This window comes from Oncorhynchus keta, chromosome 15 (genome assembly GCF_023373465.1).
Source record: "Oncorhynchus keta strain PuntledgeMale-10-30-2019 chromosome 15, Oket_V2, whole genome shotgun sequence".
NCBI lineage: Eukaryota > Metazoa > Chordata > Actinopteri > Salmoniformes > Salmonidae > Oncorhynchus > Oncorhynchus keta.
The window spans coordinates 22,987,562-23,007,053 of record NC_068435.1 but is presented as its reverse complement, the minus strand read 5'-3'; the positions used below and the strand labels follow the sequence as shown (position 1 = coordinate 23,007,053).

The following is a 19,492-nucleotide window of genomic DNA, read 5'->3' as shown; positions in this document are numbered from 1 at the left end:
TAGGCTACTGTTGGGGTTTTAACTTACATTTGTCTAGCTCAATTTTAAGAAACAAATATTTAGTTTCAACCATATTTAATGGAATGCAAAAAAAGATATATAGAATAAACTGAAAATAATGTCTGAGAGCAAAAGAGAAGGGAGTTCCTTTTATGACGAGAGGTCTATTGTTCATCTGTCCTAAAGTGATTGTACTTGCAAATTTCCATATCACACAGGCAAACGTCATCTGACATACACAGCTCTTCCTCAGCATGCATTGGAGAAAAACATTAGCATAGCCGTCAAGGATGGATGCTGCACACTCTGGGTTCAAGCTTTTCATTTCAACACACATCAGATGTAGGCGAGTCTGCCCAAAATAATACAGATTCTCCTGAGAGAAAGAATATCCTCCTATAGGCTGCAATAATCTCAAGAAAGAGGGAGAAAGGATACTTAATTAAAAACCATTCAATTTGTGCAGATAAATTCATTCAAATAGATGTATTATTGCCGCAAAATTGACACCATATAAGACAAGTGTATTTCTCATACAATCCATAGGTTATACAGGTTTACATTATGATGAGAGAAAACTGTTAGGATTCTGTTCTACAGCGAAACATACCAAATAAAGTTACTAAAACCTTTGAATTAAATGGGCAGAAAAACATGGGCAATACAAATGCAGAGGTGGATTTGAGTAACGGGCTCTTTATTTTCACCTTCATTTTAACTTAGTCATACTGAGACAAAGGTCTCTTCTTCTCTCTTGCAAAATTAGAGACCTAAATCCCATCCAACATGTTTTTCAATTCTTACATTTGAAATAGAAGGCATAGAGAGAGGGCTTGAGTTGAGGGATGTTGGTTGGCTTGGTGAGGGGGCATGACGGATTAGGGGGCTCCCTTAGATAAAAGGCAGATGGATTTCTACAGCTCTGGCTTACTCAAAATCGTTGAGAAAAGGTCAGGGGGGAGAGAGGCGCCTAACTATTGTTCCCAGCCAGCTACTTGTGAGGAAACAATGATCTCTCCCTAACCTCGGATAATACAATGCCTTTGAAAAGTTCACCCCATTTACAAAACCTTTCAGCAAACAGGCGTGTGCGCACATACACACACCCACGCCCACTTTTCAAGAGAGCAATTTAACAATTCAAGGGTGTATAAATTGGTAACACAATTTTCACACATCAAATATATATAGGCCTACTCTACTGGAAGTTGCTTCTATTTTATTCTGTTCTTTGGATCTGTCTGATAAATATAGCTTTTTAACTTTGATATAATGCACTCACATTGTGATTCATGACGGTCCTCCAAATGAATGATATGTACACAACATTAAAACAAGTAAATTATCCATATAAATTACAACATGAAGTGCCACTATTGCAGGCATAATAAGTGTTCTATATTCAATAAGGTCTGTTCACTTCAATGTATCAGAATACCCGATAATACTGAATAGACTAGACAAAAATATACCTGATACATATAACGTTATGAATATTTTTTATAAAATAATCTAGATTGTCTAGGCTACAGACATATGCACGGAGTCCACCCCTGGCAACTGTGAGCCATCAAATCTTCGTGATGCGTAAAGTAAACTCCAGGTACTGCACCGCGCTAACTTCTGATTGCTATAAAAGTGTTGTCAAAATAGATCGAAAATGTGAGAGACATGAATTAAAATATTATTTTATGATTTCAGCCTTTGGTTAATTAATATACAATATTACCACAGGAGGATTACGCATGGCCATCATATCAAATACAAAAACGCAATGCATGTTGCGCAATTATTCATATTGAGCAGTATCCAACTGCTATAGCTATAGCCTATGCATGACAAAACACGTTAATAGATAAGCATATGAACTCAAAGCACAATCAAAATGATGATCAATACCCTACACAACATACGCCTGCTGAACATGAGATATCTCGAGATAGAGAGAAGTGAAGCCAAGTGGTGTTGCAATAATGCGTAATCAGAAGCGAGTATTTACCCAAATCCATGTTGAGATGCTACGGAGATTCCTTGAGTTTCAGCTATTCCCTATTCCATCTGAGAGCACGCGCGACACCGCAGCCGATGCACAGACACTAGCAGCTGCGGCGACATCAGCAAGAATGACTCTGGTCTTTCGTCTCTCAAAAGTTCACAGCCTTTCTCTTCCATTCATTTCATCTGTGACAAAGGCAGCGGTTGCACTGCTCCGTACTCCTCAAATGAGGTGAAAGCTTGGAGAAAAATGTAATACATCAACATATTTTTTTTTATCTCGACAAACTCTGAAGTAAGAGAAGCCTCAACTGTACCAGCACGCTGAAAGCTGCTTCAGTGGAAAGGAAAAGCCTGTGGGTGATTCTATCGCTTTGGAAGACTAGAAAGTGAGAGGCTCCTTATATTCAGCGAGTCCGTGTCTGAAACACATCACGTCACATCCACTGGTTGCTATGGTGATGCCTCCACATGTTGCGGACAGTGCAGTGAACATAGTGGAAAGCTTGAGTAGAGCTCAGAGCTGGCTGTTGAAAAGCTTGTCGGGAATATGAATGGTCCCTGCGCAATTGCTTGCTTGCCTCTCATTTATAAAATTGTTTAGGGTTAGTTGATGGAATAGCCAAACTAGGTTTTCTTTCTATTTATTTTGTTTCCTTCTTGGACATGATTACTAATTGTGTCATTCCACGAAATGAGTGCGTTCTGCATCCCTCTGATATTTTAAGTATAAATGATGCACCAATATTGAATTTTAAATGCCTGTTATATTAAATGAAGTGCCCTTTAATATAGACCGCATGGAAAATGTAATAAATCCGATGTTTAATATGAATACAAATGAAGCTTTGTGTCAAGTCCTTCTGTGCACTCTGTGACTTACAGGAAGATTTCTAAACCCCTTAACAACCAACATTTCTCCAAGTTTTCCGCATCTTTGTGAAGCCCTAGTTATTTTGTTGCTTTGACAAATTCATTTCTGAAGTAAATTATTTATTTAATGTGACTAGTGATTCATTTTAAGGTAAAACAATATATATAGTGAAACTATTCCTTCAAAAGAAACATTGAACATCTAATAGTCAAATCATAGTGTAAAAGCAGGTGAGCTGGTACTACTCTTTTAGCACATTTCTGGTGTTTTGTGGCAGAAAACTGTGGGTCAACCATAACATGTCAACCCTGTTACCCATAGATAGACAGGCTAGACATTTTTTTACAATGTCACATTTTTTGTGAAGCTTGCATTCAATTGCCCCTCCCTGTTGCACACAACAAGCTTCCATTTCACTCTGTCAAAAGGGGATTTCTAGCAGATTTAAGATGATTTTAAACATGTTTTTCATTAAATTGAACATGTGCTCTTCATGACAGAATGTCAACGTTTTCTTTCACCTTGTTACACTACCACAAAAGCCACTCATTTCCTGGAACAACCAAATTAATGGAAGCAAAGGGGTGAAACCATATCATTCATTTACATCTATGGGTTGAAAATCATCCTTTAGCATTCACCTGCTCCCCCCACAAATGCCATCACAAAAAGTAAAATCTGACAACCATCATTCTTGCTGTCTTATGCCAGTCCTGCTGAGACACAAAACTAGGTATCTGGTGTTTGGTATTGCAGGTGTCAGCAATGTCCATAAACTGCAGTAGTGACTCGCAATGTCCTACCCTCAAAAGACCACAATATGCAGAGAGAGGGAGCAGAGAATCAGTCTGCTACAGTACACACAGGGACAAAACCCCCCCCCCCCAAAACAATCAACAAATACTGGTAATTAGTTATTAGCACCAGAAAGGACTGCTCCTATGTAGGGCAACAGCTGCAGCAAACATGGGGGAAGGAAGGCTGGGTTGCTGGGTCTGAGAAACCAGGAGGGGGACGAGGGGAATGGTGGACGGGAGAGAAAGAGTTAAAGAAGGTATGTGTCCTGAATGGCACCCTGTTCCCTATATAGTGCACTACTTTTGACCAGGGTCCATAGAGAACAGGGTGCCATTTGGGAAGTGGGCTTAGATAGGGGAGAGAAGGGGGATCTTGTCTAATGCAGATGACAAGTCTTGGTGGGACGCTTCAGTTTATCTTTCTATTCAGGCCCCACTCTTGCGTTCGTTGGTCCATTGTTCCCCTGTGTGACAGCTGGAGGTGACAGGCTCAGCTCTTGAACAAAACAGGGCCCTTTCACTGTGCACCGGGCCACACTCGGACAAACAGAAAGGATGCCACAGCCAGCTACAGCTTACAGCTCCAATATCTCATTTCCCCCTTAGCAGCATGCAAACACTCTCCATTAGGATTGGCTGGCTAGCACAGGGGTTTTCTAACTCTAAGCAGCATCTTAAAAGGCAGGACACAGCAAGAAGACTCTATGGTGGATTAATCGTTGGGGTTTTAAAAAACCTGTTGTTTTGGAATGGATTCATTTATATTGATTTACTATTCATAGCTTCCGCTCCGAATGAGGTGCAAATATAAAACCAACTGCGGCGAGTTCCCTGACCTCTCTTGTCCATGATGCTATGGCAATACATTTGATATGAGAGATGGGGGAAAAACTTCTTTTGCCAAGCTGAGAGCACAAATTCAGTAGCAGCCCACCAAACTAATCTCTCCACCTGTCAGCGTCTCTTGGTATTCTGAACAAAACAAACATGCAAAGCAAAATCCTGGATGAGTCTCAAACGGCACCCTATTCCCTAAAAAGTCCACTACTTTTGTCCAGGCCCATTGTTAACCTTCGTATCCCCTCAACATAGGCTGCAGTACACCATTATGCACCTAAAACACCTCGCCTCCACATCCTCTCTTTGCTGCTGAAAAACCAACTGTGACGAGGCACTCATAAGGGCAGAGAGGATTTATAGTGATATTGAAAAGGATTGGACACAGAGAGAATAAGCAAGCAAAGGATGCCTATTTTCTCTGCAGTCCGGGTGCTTCTTCACGCTGCTCAAACTGTACCTGTCCAGACAGCCCACACAGAGGCTGCATCCCAAATGGCACCCTATTCCCTAGATAGTACATTGCTGTTGACCAGAGTAAGCTCACTTCACAAGGTGGAACATTTTTGACAAGCAAGCCCATATAACCAGCCTGCGTGTGCGTGCCGGAGAGACTGGCTGGGCTCAGGCTCTGTCTGCAGTCTGACAGGTGTCTGCAGGATTTCCACCAAATTGAGCATTTCATGCTGTGTGCTTGATTTCACATCCCAGGTCACATAGTCCTTGGTTGGTCACAGAATAGTGTGATCAGTCCTTCAAAAAAAGGGGCTAAACAGGGTAGGCTTTAATTTACATCTGAAAACATACTCCACCCCTTCAATATGCCACTGAGGTATTCTAGTTATTTCCTCACAATGAATTCTCAAATAAATAATAAAATGATCATCTTACTGTCACAGCCCTTATCCCATGGTTATATAATCATCAACTGTATCCAGAATGTAGGATTTTAATTAATAGAAAAAACTGCTAGTGCATGAGAGTGTAAGAAATGAGTAGCTCAGATAAGGTACAGTTACTTAGCACATTCTTCCACTACACAGTGTAAGAAGAAGAGGAGTAGTAGTAGACTGGTACTGAGTAGACTGAGGTCTGGCTCCATAAGTACATCATAAAGCAAAGAACCACCAGATGTAAAAAAGCCTAGAATTGTCAGGGACCTTATTGTTATCACAATCCCCTCAGCCTGCCAGGAACAAAGAGAGCCAATTCATTCAGGAGACTCCGAGGCATTCTCAGTTGTGTGTGCAAGCGCGCATGGGCGCTCTATGTTGAAAAGATCTATGCATGCTACGAACACAATTAGAATTCTGAAAACAGTTATTGTTGGGAGGAGACGTCGTCTCTCTCAAGTGTCTTTTGACTGACCACCTGTGTATCTGCCGGGGTGAATGAAGAAACCTTGAAATTAAGCGAGCAGGATGTTCAACGCTTATCCACTGAATGGGATTGCTCTCCGAGAGCATGCATTTCACTGGCATAATGTTACAGGTGGCTAGCTGGGCATGTGGAGGTGGTCTTCCACAGCTGTTCGTCATATACTTTATACAGAACCTAAGGGAAAATTATGTTATTCTATTCTATTGGAAAGATATAAGAGTCTCAGTGAAATTTACATTTACATTACATTTAAGTCATTTAGCAGACGCTCTTATCCAGAGCGACTTACAAATACAGCATGGAATACAATAACTCAAATATAATTCAACTTACAGAAACAAAGAAAGAGAATACAATATTGACTTAACGTTCTCGTACTGTGACTGAGATAGGATAGGCCTTCCCCTTGGTACAGATTCATCACCCGACCCTCACAGTGTTGTTCATGTGGCTCTGGTGGGGTTTAATCAGCCACATTAGTTGAAGAAGAAAACAGACAACTGGGTGACTTTTAAACACTGAAGACCTGAGAGCACTAGTAACAAAATCTGCTACACAGCCAGAGCGTAACAGTGTGGCACATTTTTCACAACAATTTTGTGGCCATTATCAAAGTCATGTTATTTTTTTTAAACACTACAAGTCAGGAAGGGGGTGAGGTCACATTTTCCACAATGGGAAGGAGAGAAAAAAGAAAACATTAAAAGCTTGCATAATTATTCATCATTAGCTGCACCCCCTCTGGACCAGGCCCATGTCATTGTCATGACAACAATATTCCCCACCCCCACAGCACCCTCCCCACCCCACCGCTCAAACACCAAACACCAATGTGACCCGCTCTCAACTGAAAATGTCCTCCAGGCAAGCAACTTATGTTTGCTTCCCAAAAGGCTCTCTATCCCCTACATAGTGCACTACTTTTGACCCGAGCATAGTGCACTATATATGGAATAGGGTGCCATTTGAGACGCATACTGTACATTACCCCATGTCTCTCTGATGGTTAGGGAGGGGAGAGTGGCAGTGGGCCAGGGTGCTTGAGCCTGAGCCATCCCCTCCCCTGCCACCCCTTTCTCTGGCCAGCCAGCCTGGCTCATGTATCATGGTGTCTCATGGTGTACAGAGTGACTTAAGGCAATGGCTCTGATTTCACAGTTTAATTAGTGCTAATCTGAGGAAGTGTGGCCAATGGTAATGGGTTGGCACACACACACACAAAGTAGCAACACAAGGGAATGTCAGGACAGGGTGTTGGGATAAGAAACCAGGATTTGTTTCTGAGCTTGATATTCTTTTTACATGAAGACTTTGTACCCTTAAGTAAGTAAACGTGAATTTGTAATGAAGAGTGCTACTACATACTATATTGCACAGGATCCTGCATTTTACGGCACAGTAGCTCGCTTGCACAGCTCTGCAATGCGCAATTCAAATATGTTTACAAACAAAAATGAAAAACAAAAAATAATCCAAATAAATGTTGCCTCTCTTTTATTACTCATTGACTGACGGATTTGTGGGAAGAAGGGAGGAGGTGATGAGGGAAACTCCTGAACCTTCTATTTTAATTTAAGAAACATTCTAATCAAATTTCTCCTTATGCATTTATAATTGATATGCAATCAGTCACTTGAGACAGATACCTCCGACAGGTATTCATCCATTACATTTGGGCTTGTGCTCATTTCATGGTGCCTGCCTGTTCTACTTTTGTTGTTTATGCGTATTCAAATGAAAAGATGTAATTATCAGTTACTCATTTGAAATGTCTCTCTTGGTAGTGAAAGTGCCTGATCTCCACAGAGACCTTTCTATCCTGCAGGGGTGTGTTAAGATGCCCTTTGAGAGGAAACAGATAAAACTACATCAACATTTAAATCTTTTCACTGTGATCCAAATGATAAACTTGATCAAATCTGTCAAAAGTGAAATCGTTTTGTTTTTTTGTTGCTCTGGGATAGGATAAATGTAGTGTTTGGTGGTGAGCAGTAAATAGTTATATTGCCATCAAAATGATTACATCTATTCAGTAATTAGTTGATAAAAGCTACCAAGGTCAATCCGATGGGAGATTGCTCTCTCTCTCTATTATTCTCTCTCTCTCCCTCTCTCTCTCTCTATTATTCTCGCTCTCCAACAACCTCTTCTCTCTCCCTCTCTCTCTCTATTATTCTCGCTCTCCAACAACCTCTTCTCTCTCCCTCTCGGTCTCCAACAACCTCTTCTCCTCTCTCTCTCTCTCTATTATTCTCGGTCTCCAACAACCTCTTCTCTCTCCCTCTCTCTCTCTATTATTCTCGCTCTCCAACAACCTCTTCTCTATTATTCTCGCTCTCTCTTCTCTCTCTCTCCTCTCTCTCTCTCTATTATTCTCGCTCTGCAACAACCTCTTCTCTCTCCCTCTCTCTCTCTCTATTATTCTCGCTCTCCAACAACCTCTTCTCTCTCCCTCTCTCTCTCTATTATTCTCGCTCTCCAACAACCTCTTCTCTCTCTCTCTCTCTCTCTATTATTCTCGCTCTCCAACAACCTCTTCTCTCTCCCTCTCTCTCTCTCTATTATTCTCGCTCTCCAACAACCTCTTCTCTCTCCCTCTCTCTCTCTATTATTCTCGGTCTCCAACAACCTCTTCTCTCGCTCTTTCTAGCTCTCTCTCCCTCTCTCTCTCTATTATTCTCGGTCTCCAACAACCTCTTCTCTCTCTCTCTCTCTCTCTCTCTATTATTCTCGGTCTCCAACAACCTCTTCTCTCTCCCTCTCTCTCTCTCTATTATTCTCGCTCTCCAACAACCTCTTCTCTCTCCCTCTCTCTCTCTCTATTATTCTCGGTCTCCAACAACCTCTTCTCTCTCCCTCTCTCTCTCTCTATTATTCTCGCTCTCCAACAACCTCTTCTCTCTCCCTCTCTCTCTCTCTATTATTCTCGGTCTCCAACAACTCTCTTCTATTATTCTCTCCTCTCTCTCTCTATTATTCTCGGTCTCCAACAACCTCTTCTCTCTCCCTCTCTCTCTCTATTATTCTCGGTCTCCAACAACCTCTTCTCTCTCCCTCTCTCTCTCTATTATTCTCGGTCTCCAACAACCTCTTCTCTCTCCCTCTCTCTCTCTATTATTCTCGGTCTCCAACAACCTCTTCTCTCTCTCTCTCTCTCTCTATTATTCTCGGTCTCCAACAACCTCTTCTCTCTCCCTCTCTCTCTCTCTATTATTCTCGCTCTCCAACAACCTCTTCTCTCTCCCTCTCTCTCTCTCCCTCTCTCTCTCTATTATTCTCGGTCTCCAACAACCTCTTCTCTCGCTCTTTCTAGCTCTCTCTCCCTCTCTCTCTCTCTGCCAATGCTTCGGTCTTCCCTTCTCCAGCAGAGATTGTTTTTGGAAAAAAATTATAGTTATTGGTGAAATGTTGGTGAAATGTCTGGCACAGGAAGTACCAATTGCTAATCATAATATAGATGTAGACATCATATTGTGTTTGATCAGGTAGGGAATATAACAGAAACCAGTAATACACTAAATGGAAAATTAACTCCAGCTAATTGTTCAGCATACACTGCATGCTCCGATTAAAAACAACTCAATTTGCCGATATAGGAGGAAGACAAACAACAATATTACTACTAAAGTAATGTATTAAATACATATGTAAAACAATTGAGCAACAGTACCAGTATAAGCCTACAACTGAACAAATGTTACCTTGACCTTTTATGATTTCAATTACATGACATTAATATAATGAGAAATTCGTGCAAGACAACGCTGTAATGTTGATTATTAAATCAAAGGGCTCTATTCTATCTGTAAAGCTGAAGCGTTACAGATTCCGTGATAGAAATGTAAAGGTAATTTCCGATTGAGCCGACATAGCCAGCGCATAGCATGAATGAAGTCTCCGCTAAAAGCAGGAAAATTGCCTTTCAATTTCAATCACGCTGTAAAACTGAACTTTCCGCCATGCAGAATAAATAGAAGTCCAAGAAGAGACACACAATAAACAAACAACATCAGAAAGTATTCAGACCCCTTGACTTTTTCCACATTTTGAAACGTTACAGCATTATTCTAAAATAGATTCAAATGTTTTTTTTCTCTCATCAATCTACACACAATACCCCATAATGACAAAGCAAAAACAGGTTTGTAAAAAAACTGAAATATCACATATACATTAGTATTCAGTCCCTTTATTCAGTAGTTTGTTGAAGTACCTTTGGCAGCGATTACAGGCTCTAGTCTTCTTGGGTATGACGCTACAAGCTTCGCACACCTGTATTTGGGGAGTTGTCCCATTCTTCTCTGCAGATCCTCTCAAGCTCTGTCAGGTTGGATGGGGAGCGTCACTGCACAGCTATTTCCAGGTCTCTCCAGAGATGTTCGATCAGTATCAAGTCCAGGCTCTGGCTGGGCCACTCAAGGACATTCAGAGACTTGTCCCAAAGCGTTGTCTTGGCTGTTTGCTTAGGGTCGTGGTCCTGTTGGAAGGTGAACCTTCATCCCAGCCTGAGGTCCTGAGAGCTCTGTAGCAGGTTTTCATCAAGGATCTCTCTATACTTTGCTCAGTTAATTTTTTCCTAGTCTCCCAGTCCCTCCCGCTGAAAAACATCCCCACAGCATGATGCTGCCACCACCACGCTTCAGATTAGGGATGGTGCCAGCTTTCATCTAGACGTGATGCTTGGCGTTCAGGTTAATGAGTTCAATTTTGGTTTCATCCGATCAGAGTATCTTGTTTCTCATGGTCTGAGAGTCTTTAGGTACCTTTTGGCAAATTCCAAGTGGGCTGTCATGTGCCTTTTACTGAGGGGTGGCTTCCGTCTGGCCACTCTACCATAATGGCCTGATTGGTGGAGTGCTGCAGAGATAGTTGTCCTTCTGGAAGGTTCTCCCATCTCCACAGAATAACTATAGAGCTCTGTCAGAGTGACCATCAGATTCTTGGTCACCTGCTAGACCAAGGCCCTTCTCCCCCGATTGCTCAGTTTGGTCAGGCGGCCAGCTCTAGGAATAGTCTTGGTGGTTCCAAACTTCTTCCATTTAAGAATGATAGAGGCCACTGTGTTCTTGGGGACATTCAATACTGCAGACATTTTTTGATACCCTTCCCCATTTCTGTGCCTCGACACAATGCTGTCTGCCTGTTGCTGACTCTTAGCAAACTTTTAGAAAAAATTGTGTTTGACCTGATACAATACTATTTCTCTGTAAACAAATTAACAAGAGACTTTCAGCATTCTTATAGAAATGGGCACTCAACATGTACTGCACTGACACAAATGACTGATGATTGGTTGAAAGAAATTGATAATAAGAAGATTGTGGGAGCTGTATTGTTAGATTTCAGTGCAGCCTTTGATATCATTGACCATAACCTGTTGAAAAAACGTATGTGTTATGGCTTTTCAACCTCTGTCATAGAACACATAGGGTATTCTTTAATGTAAGCTTGTCTAATGTTAAACATGTCAAGGGTGTTGTACCGCAGGGCAGCTCTCTTGGTCGTCAATTATTTAACATTATTTTTTAAACCAATGAACTGCCATTGACATTAAACAGTCTGTGTGTCTATGTATGCTGATGATTAAACCCTATACGCATCAGCAATCACAACTAGAGAAATCACTGCAACCCTAAACAGAGATTTGCTGGCGGTTTTAAGAATGGGTGGCTAGTAACTAGTCCTGAACATCTATTATACTAGTCCTGAACATCTATTAAACTCCTGAACATCTATTAAACAAAGAGCATTGTATTTGGTACAGATCACTCGCTAAGTTCTAGACCTGAGCTGAATATGATCATGAATAATGTGGCTGTTGAACAAGTTGAGTAAACTAAATTTGTCACGTGTGCTCCCTCTCTGGCCTCAAGGTCAACCAGGCTGCTGATTATTGCGCACACCTGTCACCATCGTCACATGCATCAGCACCTCATGACAGTCACCTGGACTCCATCACCTCCTTGATTTCCTGCCCTATGCATGTCACTCCTTTTGGTTCCTCTCCAAGGCATTATTGTTTCTGTTTCATGTCTGTGCGTTGTTCGTATATCTTGTTTTGTATTATGTTTCATTCATTTATTCAATTATTCACTCCCTGAACTTGCTTCCCGACTCCCTGCGCACACTTTACAAAATGACTTGGTGTGCAAACTGTCATGGTCAAAACATATTGATTCAATGGTTGTGAAGTTGGGGAGAGGTCTGTCTGTGATAAAGAGCTCTAGTTTTACCTTATCTTGATTATTGCCCAGTCATATGGTCAGGTGCTGCAAAGAAGGTCAGGTGCTGCTCTTCATTGTAATCAGAGGACTAATATCAATACTACGCATTCCAGTCTTTCTTGGCTAAAACAATCCCTTCTTGTTTTTATAAGAAACATTCATGTTATGAAAAGTCCAAATTGTTTGCATGGTCAACTTACACTCAGTACTGAGACTCACACTTACCCCACCAGGGGTCCTTGCACAGTCCCCAAATCCAGAACAAATTCAAGAAAACATACCATCAAAATGAACAGCAAAACTGGTCTAAAAAATCAGATAAAGCAACACCTCACCGGACAACGCCTCTCCCCCATTTGACCTAGATATTGTTGTGTGTATGTACACACATGTAGGCTATGTGTGACCTTTTACATTTATATAGTTCTGTCCTTGAGCTGTTCTTCTCTAATAATGTTCTGTATTATTTCATGTTTTCTATGGACTCAAGGAAGAGTAGCAGCTGCTATAGCAACAGCTAATGGGGGGTCCTAATAAAATACAGAAAATACCAAAGAAACTTGTATAAAAAAAACGTTATTTTTCATATTTGTCTGTGCAGAAATCATCTGATGAGATCCCCTCCTGAGTCACATGATGATGCTTAATGTGTTCACAAAGCAGAAGGGAAGGAGTTGATGATAACAAACTGTCTCCTCATACCGCAACAGCCCCGGGAACCCACCTGCTCTAAAGGTCAGGAATGAACTCACACTGCTCAGCCCCTCCCTCCCTCCCAATAATGAAAATAGTGAGTTGCGAGGGCTGTTAAAAAGACCAAAAATGTACCCTATGAGTACATACCAATACATTACACACTACAAACCCAAAACACATATGTCACTACCAACAGTGAGTCCCTGCTGAGATCACTGAGGCTGAGATGGTACAACACGACTAATACAGTACAGCTCTTTGCATTACAGCTCTAAAATACTGTGATAGCACAGAAACCAGACAGAGATGGAGATTGTGATCGAGAGTCTATATGTGAGTCTGTTTGGTTTTGAACTGTGAGAGTCACCTACCCGTTGTATTTATAGTTATGTGCAACAGCACCATAGTGATCCAAGAGCAGCATCTGATGTGGTGAATAACAGTAGAGCTATCCCAGCATGCCCCTGGCCACAGGCCTCATAGTGGAGATGCATCCCAAATGACACCCTATATGGTGCACTACTTTGACCAGGCCCATAGAGGTCCGGTCTAAAGTTGTGCATTATATAGGGAAAGGGTTGCCATTTTGCATGCACGCTGGGCCTTATTACCATATCGAACCCCATGTGGATGCTGATATATTGGGCATAAAAATAGAGGTAGTACTTCAATAGCCTATTGATAACATTTTCATAGATACATTTAAATATCTATTACAATAGATGCAGATGTATTTTTCTCCATAGCACTGATGTCCCAATATTTTTCTCTCTTTGTAAAGGAAATTTGAGCTGGGATAATGTCTGTATGCCGGTAAACAGATGAGCCTTCTCTCTCTGGGCAGGTAGCTTAGTAGTGGGCGGCACGTAGCCTAGTGGTTAGAGCATTGGGCCACTAACTGAAAGGCTGCTGGTTTGAATAGCTGAGCTGAACAAAGTGAAAAATCTATTGACGTGCCATTGAGCAAGGCACTTACCCCTAATTTGCTTCAAGGGTGCTGTACTACTATGGCTGACCCTGTAAAACAACACATTTCACTGCACCTATCTGGTGTATGTGACAATAAAAACATATACAGTGCCAGTCAAAAGTATGGACACCTGCTCATTCAAGGGTTTTTCTTTATTTTTACTATTTTCTACAGAATATTTTTTATAATTTTTTATTTAACCTTTATGTAATAGTGAAGACATCAAAACTATGAAATAACACATGTAGTAACCAAAAAAGTGTTTTTTATGTTTGAGATTCTTCAAAGTAGCCACCCATTGCCTTGACAGCTTTGCACACTCTTGGCATTCTCTCAACCAGCTTCATGAGGTAGTCTCCTGGAATGCATTTCAATTAACAGGTGTGCCTTGTTAAAAGTTAATTGTGGAATGTCTTTACTTTTTAATGCGTTTGAGCCAATCAGTTGTGACAAGGTAGGGGTGGTATACAGAAGATAGCCCTATTTGGTAAAATACCAAGTCAATATTATGGCAAGAACAGCTCAAATAAGCAAAGAGTAACAACAGTCCATCATTACTTTAAGACATGAAGGTCAGTCAATGTGGAAAATTTCAAGAACTTTGGAAGTTTCTTCAAGTCCAGTCGCAAAAACCATCAAGCGCTATGATGAATCATGATCTCATGAGGACCACCACATGAAAGGAAGACCCAGAGTTACCTCTGCTGCAGAGGACAAGTTCATTAGAGTTAACTGCACCTCAGATTGCAGCCCATATAAATGCTTCTCAGAGTTCAAGTAACAGACACATCTCAATATCAACTGTTCAGAGGAGGCTGCGTGAATCAGCCTTCATGGTCGAAGTGCTGAAAAGAAACCACTACTAAAGGACACCAATAAGAAGAGACTTGCTTGGGCCAAGAAATACGAGCAATGGACATTAGACCGGTGGAAATCTGTCCTTTGGTCTGATGAGTCCAAATTGGAGATTTTTGGTTCCAACCGCTGTATCTTGTGAGATGCAGAGTAGGTGAATGGATGATCTCTGCATGTGTGGTTCCAACCATGAAGCATGGAGGAGGAGGAGTGATGGTGTGGGGGTGCTTTGTTGGTGACACTGTCTGTGATTGATTTAGAATTCAAGGCACACTTAACCAGCATGGATACCATAGCATTCTACAGCGAGACGCCATCCCACAGGCTGTGTTTGACCAAGAAGCGAGTGATGGAGTGCTGCATCAGATGACCTGGCCTCCACAATCACCCGACCTCAACCCAATTGAGATGGTTTGGGATGAGTTGGACCGCAGAGTGAAGGAAAAGCAGCCAACAAGTGCTCAGCATATGTGGGAACTACTTCCCATATGTGGGAACTACTGTTGGAAAAGCATTCCTCATGAAGCTGGTTGAGAGAATGCTAAGGGTGTGCAAAGCTGTCATCAAGGCAAAAAATGATTCACTATTATTCGACAATGTAGAAAATAGTAAAAATAAAACCTTTGACTGGTACTGTATGTATATATTTGTTTCTTGATCCATGGAAATGGGTCTCCATCATTCACATTAATTAAACATTTGTAATATTCCTATACAATATCGACAAATGTTTTTGATAGGGCATCTAGGCATAAGATTGATTTCCAATCTATGTGAAATGGGTTAAACAGCCATATAATTAAATAATAATAAATTATTTATTTCAAATGAAATCAATGTTTGTCTGTTTATTACTATCAAAACAATTATAACATGTCATCAGGAGGCAGCCACACAGTAAAGGCATTAAAGCGTATTGTATTTAGAGCGGTAAAACCATAACAGTTAGCTTTAATCCTTTTTATAGACAGAGTTGTGCAGTCAGTGGTTTTGTCCCGCACCCTATAACCTATTTAATGTACTACTTTTGACCAGGGGCCTGTAGGGCTTTGGTCGAAAATAGTGCACTACATAGGGAATAGGGTGCCATTTGGGACAAAACCAATCTCTCCCAGGATAGGTTACTTGTAGCCACCATGGTTGTAATCAATTAAAATTGCTGTGTGGAGCTATCTAATCACGAACCACGCTTCTGTTTTCATTGTGATTAATTCCTTCCCCTTACTGTCTAAAACACAGTTTTGAGGACAGATTGGAAGGAGAACAACTCAAGTGGAACAAAGTAGTGCAGGGAACTGACTGGGATTAGTGGTAGCTACTTCAGGACAATTATAATCTGGCTTCTGTCCAGATTCCTTATATAACACTACTCATAATTGGACCTGTGTTGAAGAAGTGTGGAAACAACAATGCCTGTCTCCCAAATAATAACCTATTCCGTATATAGTTCCCTTACAGGGCATAGGTCAAAACTTTTTTTATTTATCCGTTATTTTACCAGGTAAATTGACTGAGAACACATTCTCATTTACAGCAACGATCTGGGGAATAGTTACAGGGGAGAAGAGGGGGATGAATGAGCCAATTGTAAACTGGGGATTATTAGGTAACCAGATTGGGCATTTCGCCAGGACACCGGGTTTGACACCCCTACTCTTACAACAAGTGCCATGGGGATCTTTAATGACCTCAGAGAGTCAGGACACCCATTTAACAACCCATCTGAAAGACAGCACCCTACGCAGGGCATTGTCCCCAATCACTACCCTAGAGCACTTTTTAGACCAGAGGAAAGAGTGCCTCCTACTGGCCCTCCAACACCACTTCCAGCAGCACCTGGTCTCCCATCCAGGGACTGACCAGGACCAACCCTGCTAAGCTTCAGAAGCAAGCCAGCAGTGGTATGCTTCTGGCTAAAAACTTGAGCACTATATAGGGATTAGGGTGACATTTGGGGAACAACCAATGCCTGTGTTGTCTAATGGTATAGCTATAACATCAAATGTGAATTTCTGTTTGATTTCAAACTCAGATATTGACAAATTAAATGGGTGCTCTATCCGTCATCACCTTTTCTGACTCCTACAATCTACAATGAGAAAAATATAGTATATCCAGCAGAACATACAGTATGTAGAATAGAAAAACCTTGAAGGTGGGCACTTTGAAAAAACTTAACTCAGTCTCTGTCTGATTACAGTAGACATGATCCATCTCAGTGTTCTCAGAGAATCCATTTCGGAGCAGAATCGTGAAATGGAGTAGCACTCTCCACCCGACCCAGGCTAGGCAAAGAAGATTGAGGTAGCAGTGCAGCACCAGACATAATCTGAATAGGCCTTGTTTGTGTCCCAAATGCACCCTATGCCCTACATAGTGCAATATAAAAAACATTTGGGGCCACTCATATGCAAAATGCTTCAATTTTTAAAAACAGATAAAGCAACACCTCACAGCACAACGCCTCTCCCCTATTGGACCTGGATCGTTTGTGTGTATGTATTGATATGTAGACTGCCTTTTATTTATATTTTATGTAGTTCTGTCCTTAATGTTCTGTATTATGTTTCATGTGGACCCCAGGAAGAGTAGCTGCTGCTTTTGCAACAGCTAAAATACCAAGAAATGTGATCAGACCCTATGGGCCATGGTCAAAAGTAGTGCACTACATAGGGAATAGGGTGCCATTTGGGACACATACCCTTCCCTCTCACAACAGCAGTTCAATTGGTGATAATAGGCTCCATTCAGGCCTAGTATTGAATTGATTCTCTCTCCCTCTCTCAATTCAATAGACTTTATAGACATGGCAAGTTAAATGACATACTGTACATTGTCAAAGTATACACCTCTCTCTCTCTCTCTCTCTCTCTCTCTCTCTCTCTCTCTCTCTCTCCTCTCTCTCTCTCCCCTCTCTCTCTCTCTCCCCCTCTCTCTCTCTCCCTCGCCATTTTGATTATTGGACTGAATGTAACACAGTCATTGCTAAATCAGTAACACAGACAGGAGAGACACTCCATGGTATATTTAATAGAGACGTGGTAGAGAACGGTAATGTAATGAGCCCAGGAAAGCCAGCCAGCCAGGGAAGCTAAACGTGGGTCCTGAAAATGAAGGTTCAGTGGCAGCTGGTGCTATTTCACCTGACACGTCTGCCGTCATAAAGGTGCTTTATATTGCTGACTGCTGAGCACAGAAAATAAAGAGTTTGTCCAGTTTATTTGCTCTGTCATGTTCGCTGTTTACATGTATTTTCGACACAAAATCTGTCAAAGTATGTCTTTATGCTCTCAGGAAAACAGACACTCACAAATATGCTTTGCTGTAGCAGCCCATGAGGAAACCAGTCAAATCAATGTCATAGGACAACAACTGAAACGACAAATAGGGTGCCATTTGAGACACAGCCCATAGAAAGAAGGGAACTTACATCTGTGATTCCAGCCTCCAGAATGATCACCTTGGCCTCCTTCTCCACTGCATCCTTCTGGTGAACTGGGAACGGGAGAAACAGGAGCTTGTGTGAGACTAGACTGCTGTCAATTAAAAAAATAACCAGTTGAGACCTGGCCAAGATAAAGCAAAGCAGTGCGACAAAAACAACACACAGTTACACATCGGACAAACCAAAGTACAGTCAATAACACAATAGAAAGTCTATATACAGTGTGTGCAAATGGAGTAAGTAGGTAAGGCAATAAATAAGCCATAGTAGTGAAGTAGTTACAATTTAGCAATTTAACACTGGAGTGATAGATGTGCAGATGATGATGTGCAAGTAGAGATACTGGTGTGCAAAAGAGCAAAATAGTCAATTAAAACAATATGGGGATGAGGTAGGTAGTTGGGTGGGCTATTTACAGATGGGCTATGTACAGCTGCAGCGATCGGTAAGCTACTCAGATAGCTGATGCTTAAATTAAGTGAGGGAGATATGTCTCCAACTTCAGCGATTTTTGCAATTCCTTCCAGTCATTGGCAGCAGAGAACTGGAAGGAAAGGCAGCCAATCTCTCTTATAGTAGAATATGTGAAGCAGGTGGTTAGAGGAGCAGCTCCAAGGGGAGACAGTCTATGTCGAAATGGTGCCCTATGCCAATATAGTGCGCTACTGTTGACCAAGGGCAAAAGTAGGGCACACAAAAGGGAATAGGGAGTCATTTGGGACACAGACCACCACTGTCTACTAATCTATTTCTACACAATTGGTTAATAACTAGCACTAGATTAAATAACGTGCTGAAGGCATCGAGTGTATTTTAAATAGGCCTGAGGATATTTGATATAAAAGGAAAATCAAGGTTTATTTACCTCTTGGTGATTGAACTAGCAATAACAAGGTTTATTTACCTCTTGGTGATTGAACTAGCAATAACAAGGTTTATTTACCTCTTGGTGATTGAACTAGCAATAACAAGGTTTATTTACCTCTTGGTGATTGAACTAGCAATAACAAGGTTTATTTACCTCTTGGTGATTGAACTAGCAATAACAAGGTTTATTTACCTCTTGGTGATTGAACTAGCAATAACAAGGTTTATTTACCTCTTGGTGATTGAACTAGCAATAACACGGTTTATTTACCTCTTGGTGATTGAACTAGCAATAACAAGGTTTATTTACCTCTTGGTGATTGAACTAGCAATAACAAGGTTTATTTACCTCTTGGTGATTGAACTAGGAATAACAAGGTTTATTTACCTCTTGGTGATTGAACTAGGAATAACGTATGTATTTTTTCTTACTGGTAAATTATATTTCCATCTCTTTTTGCAACTGTTGAATATATTAAGGCGAATCGTACCCGAAATAGATTTATAAAACTCACGTTGAAACCTTCCTTCCTTCTTTCCTTCCACTGCCTT

General features: G+C 41.2%; 1 protein-coding gene and 1 long non-coding RNA gene across 4 annotated transcripts in view; both read right to left on the bottom strand.

Moving 5' to 3' along the window:
* Nucleotides 1-19,492, bottom strand: part of LOC118395205 (receptor-type tyrosine-protein phosphatase N2-like) — a 181,781-nt gene that overhangs the window by 47,809 nt on the left and 114,480 nt on the right. For all 3 annotated transcript variants that reach the window (XR_008065197.1, XM_052463710.1, XM_052463709.1), the window contains exon 14: nucleotides 18,059-18,123. Coding sequence is in view for 2 of the 3 variants with exons in the window: in XM_052463710.1 (XP_052319670.1) it covers nucleotides 18,059-18,123 (65 nt within the window). In the remaining variant the exon portion in view is untranslated. The remainder of the gene's footprint in view (nucleotides 1-18,058; nucleotides 18,124-19,492) is intronic.
* LOC127907626 (uncharacterized) lies at nucleotides 8,287-8,770 on the bottom strand. The gene is made up of 3 exons (XR_008065198.1): nucleotides 8,678-8,770; nucleotides 8,513-8,577; nucleotides 8,287-8,369 (listed from the first exon to the last, which is right to left on the bottom strand). It is a non-coding gene; the product is annotated as an uncharacterized LOC127907626 (long non-coding RNA).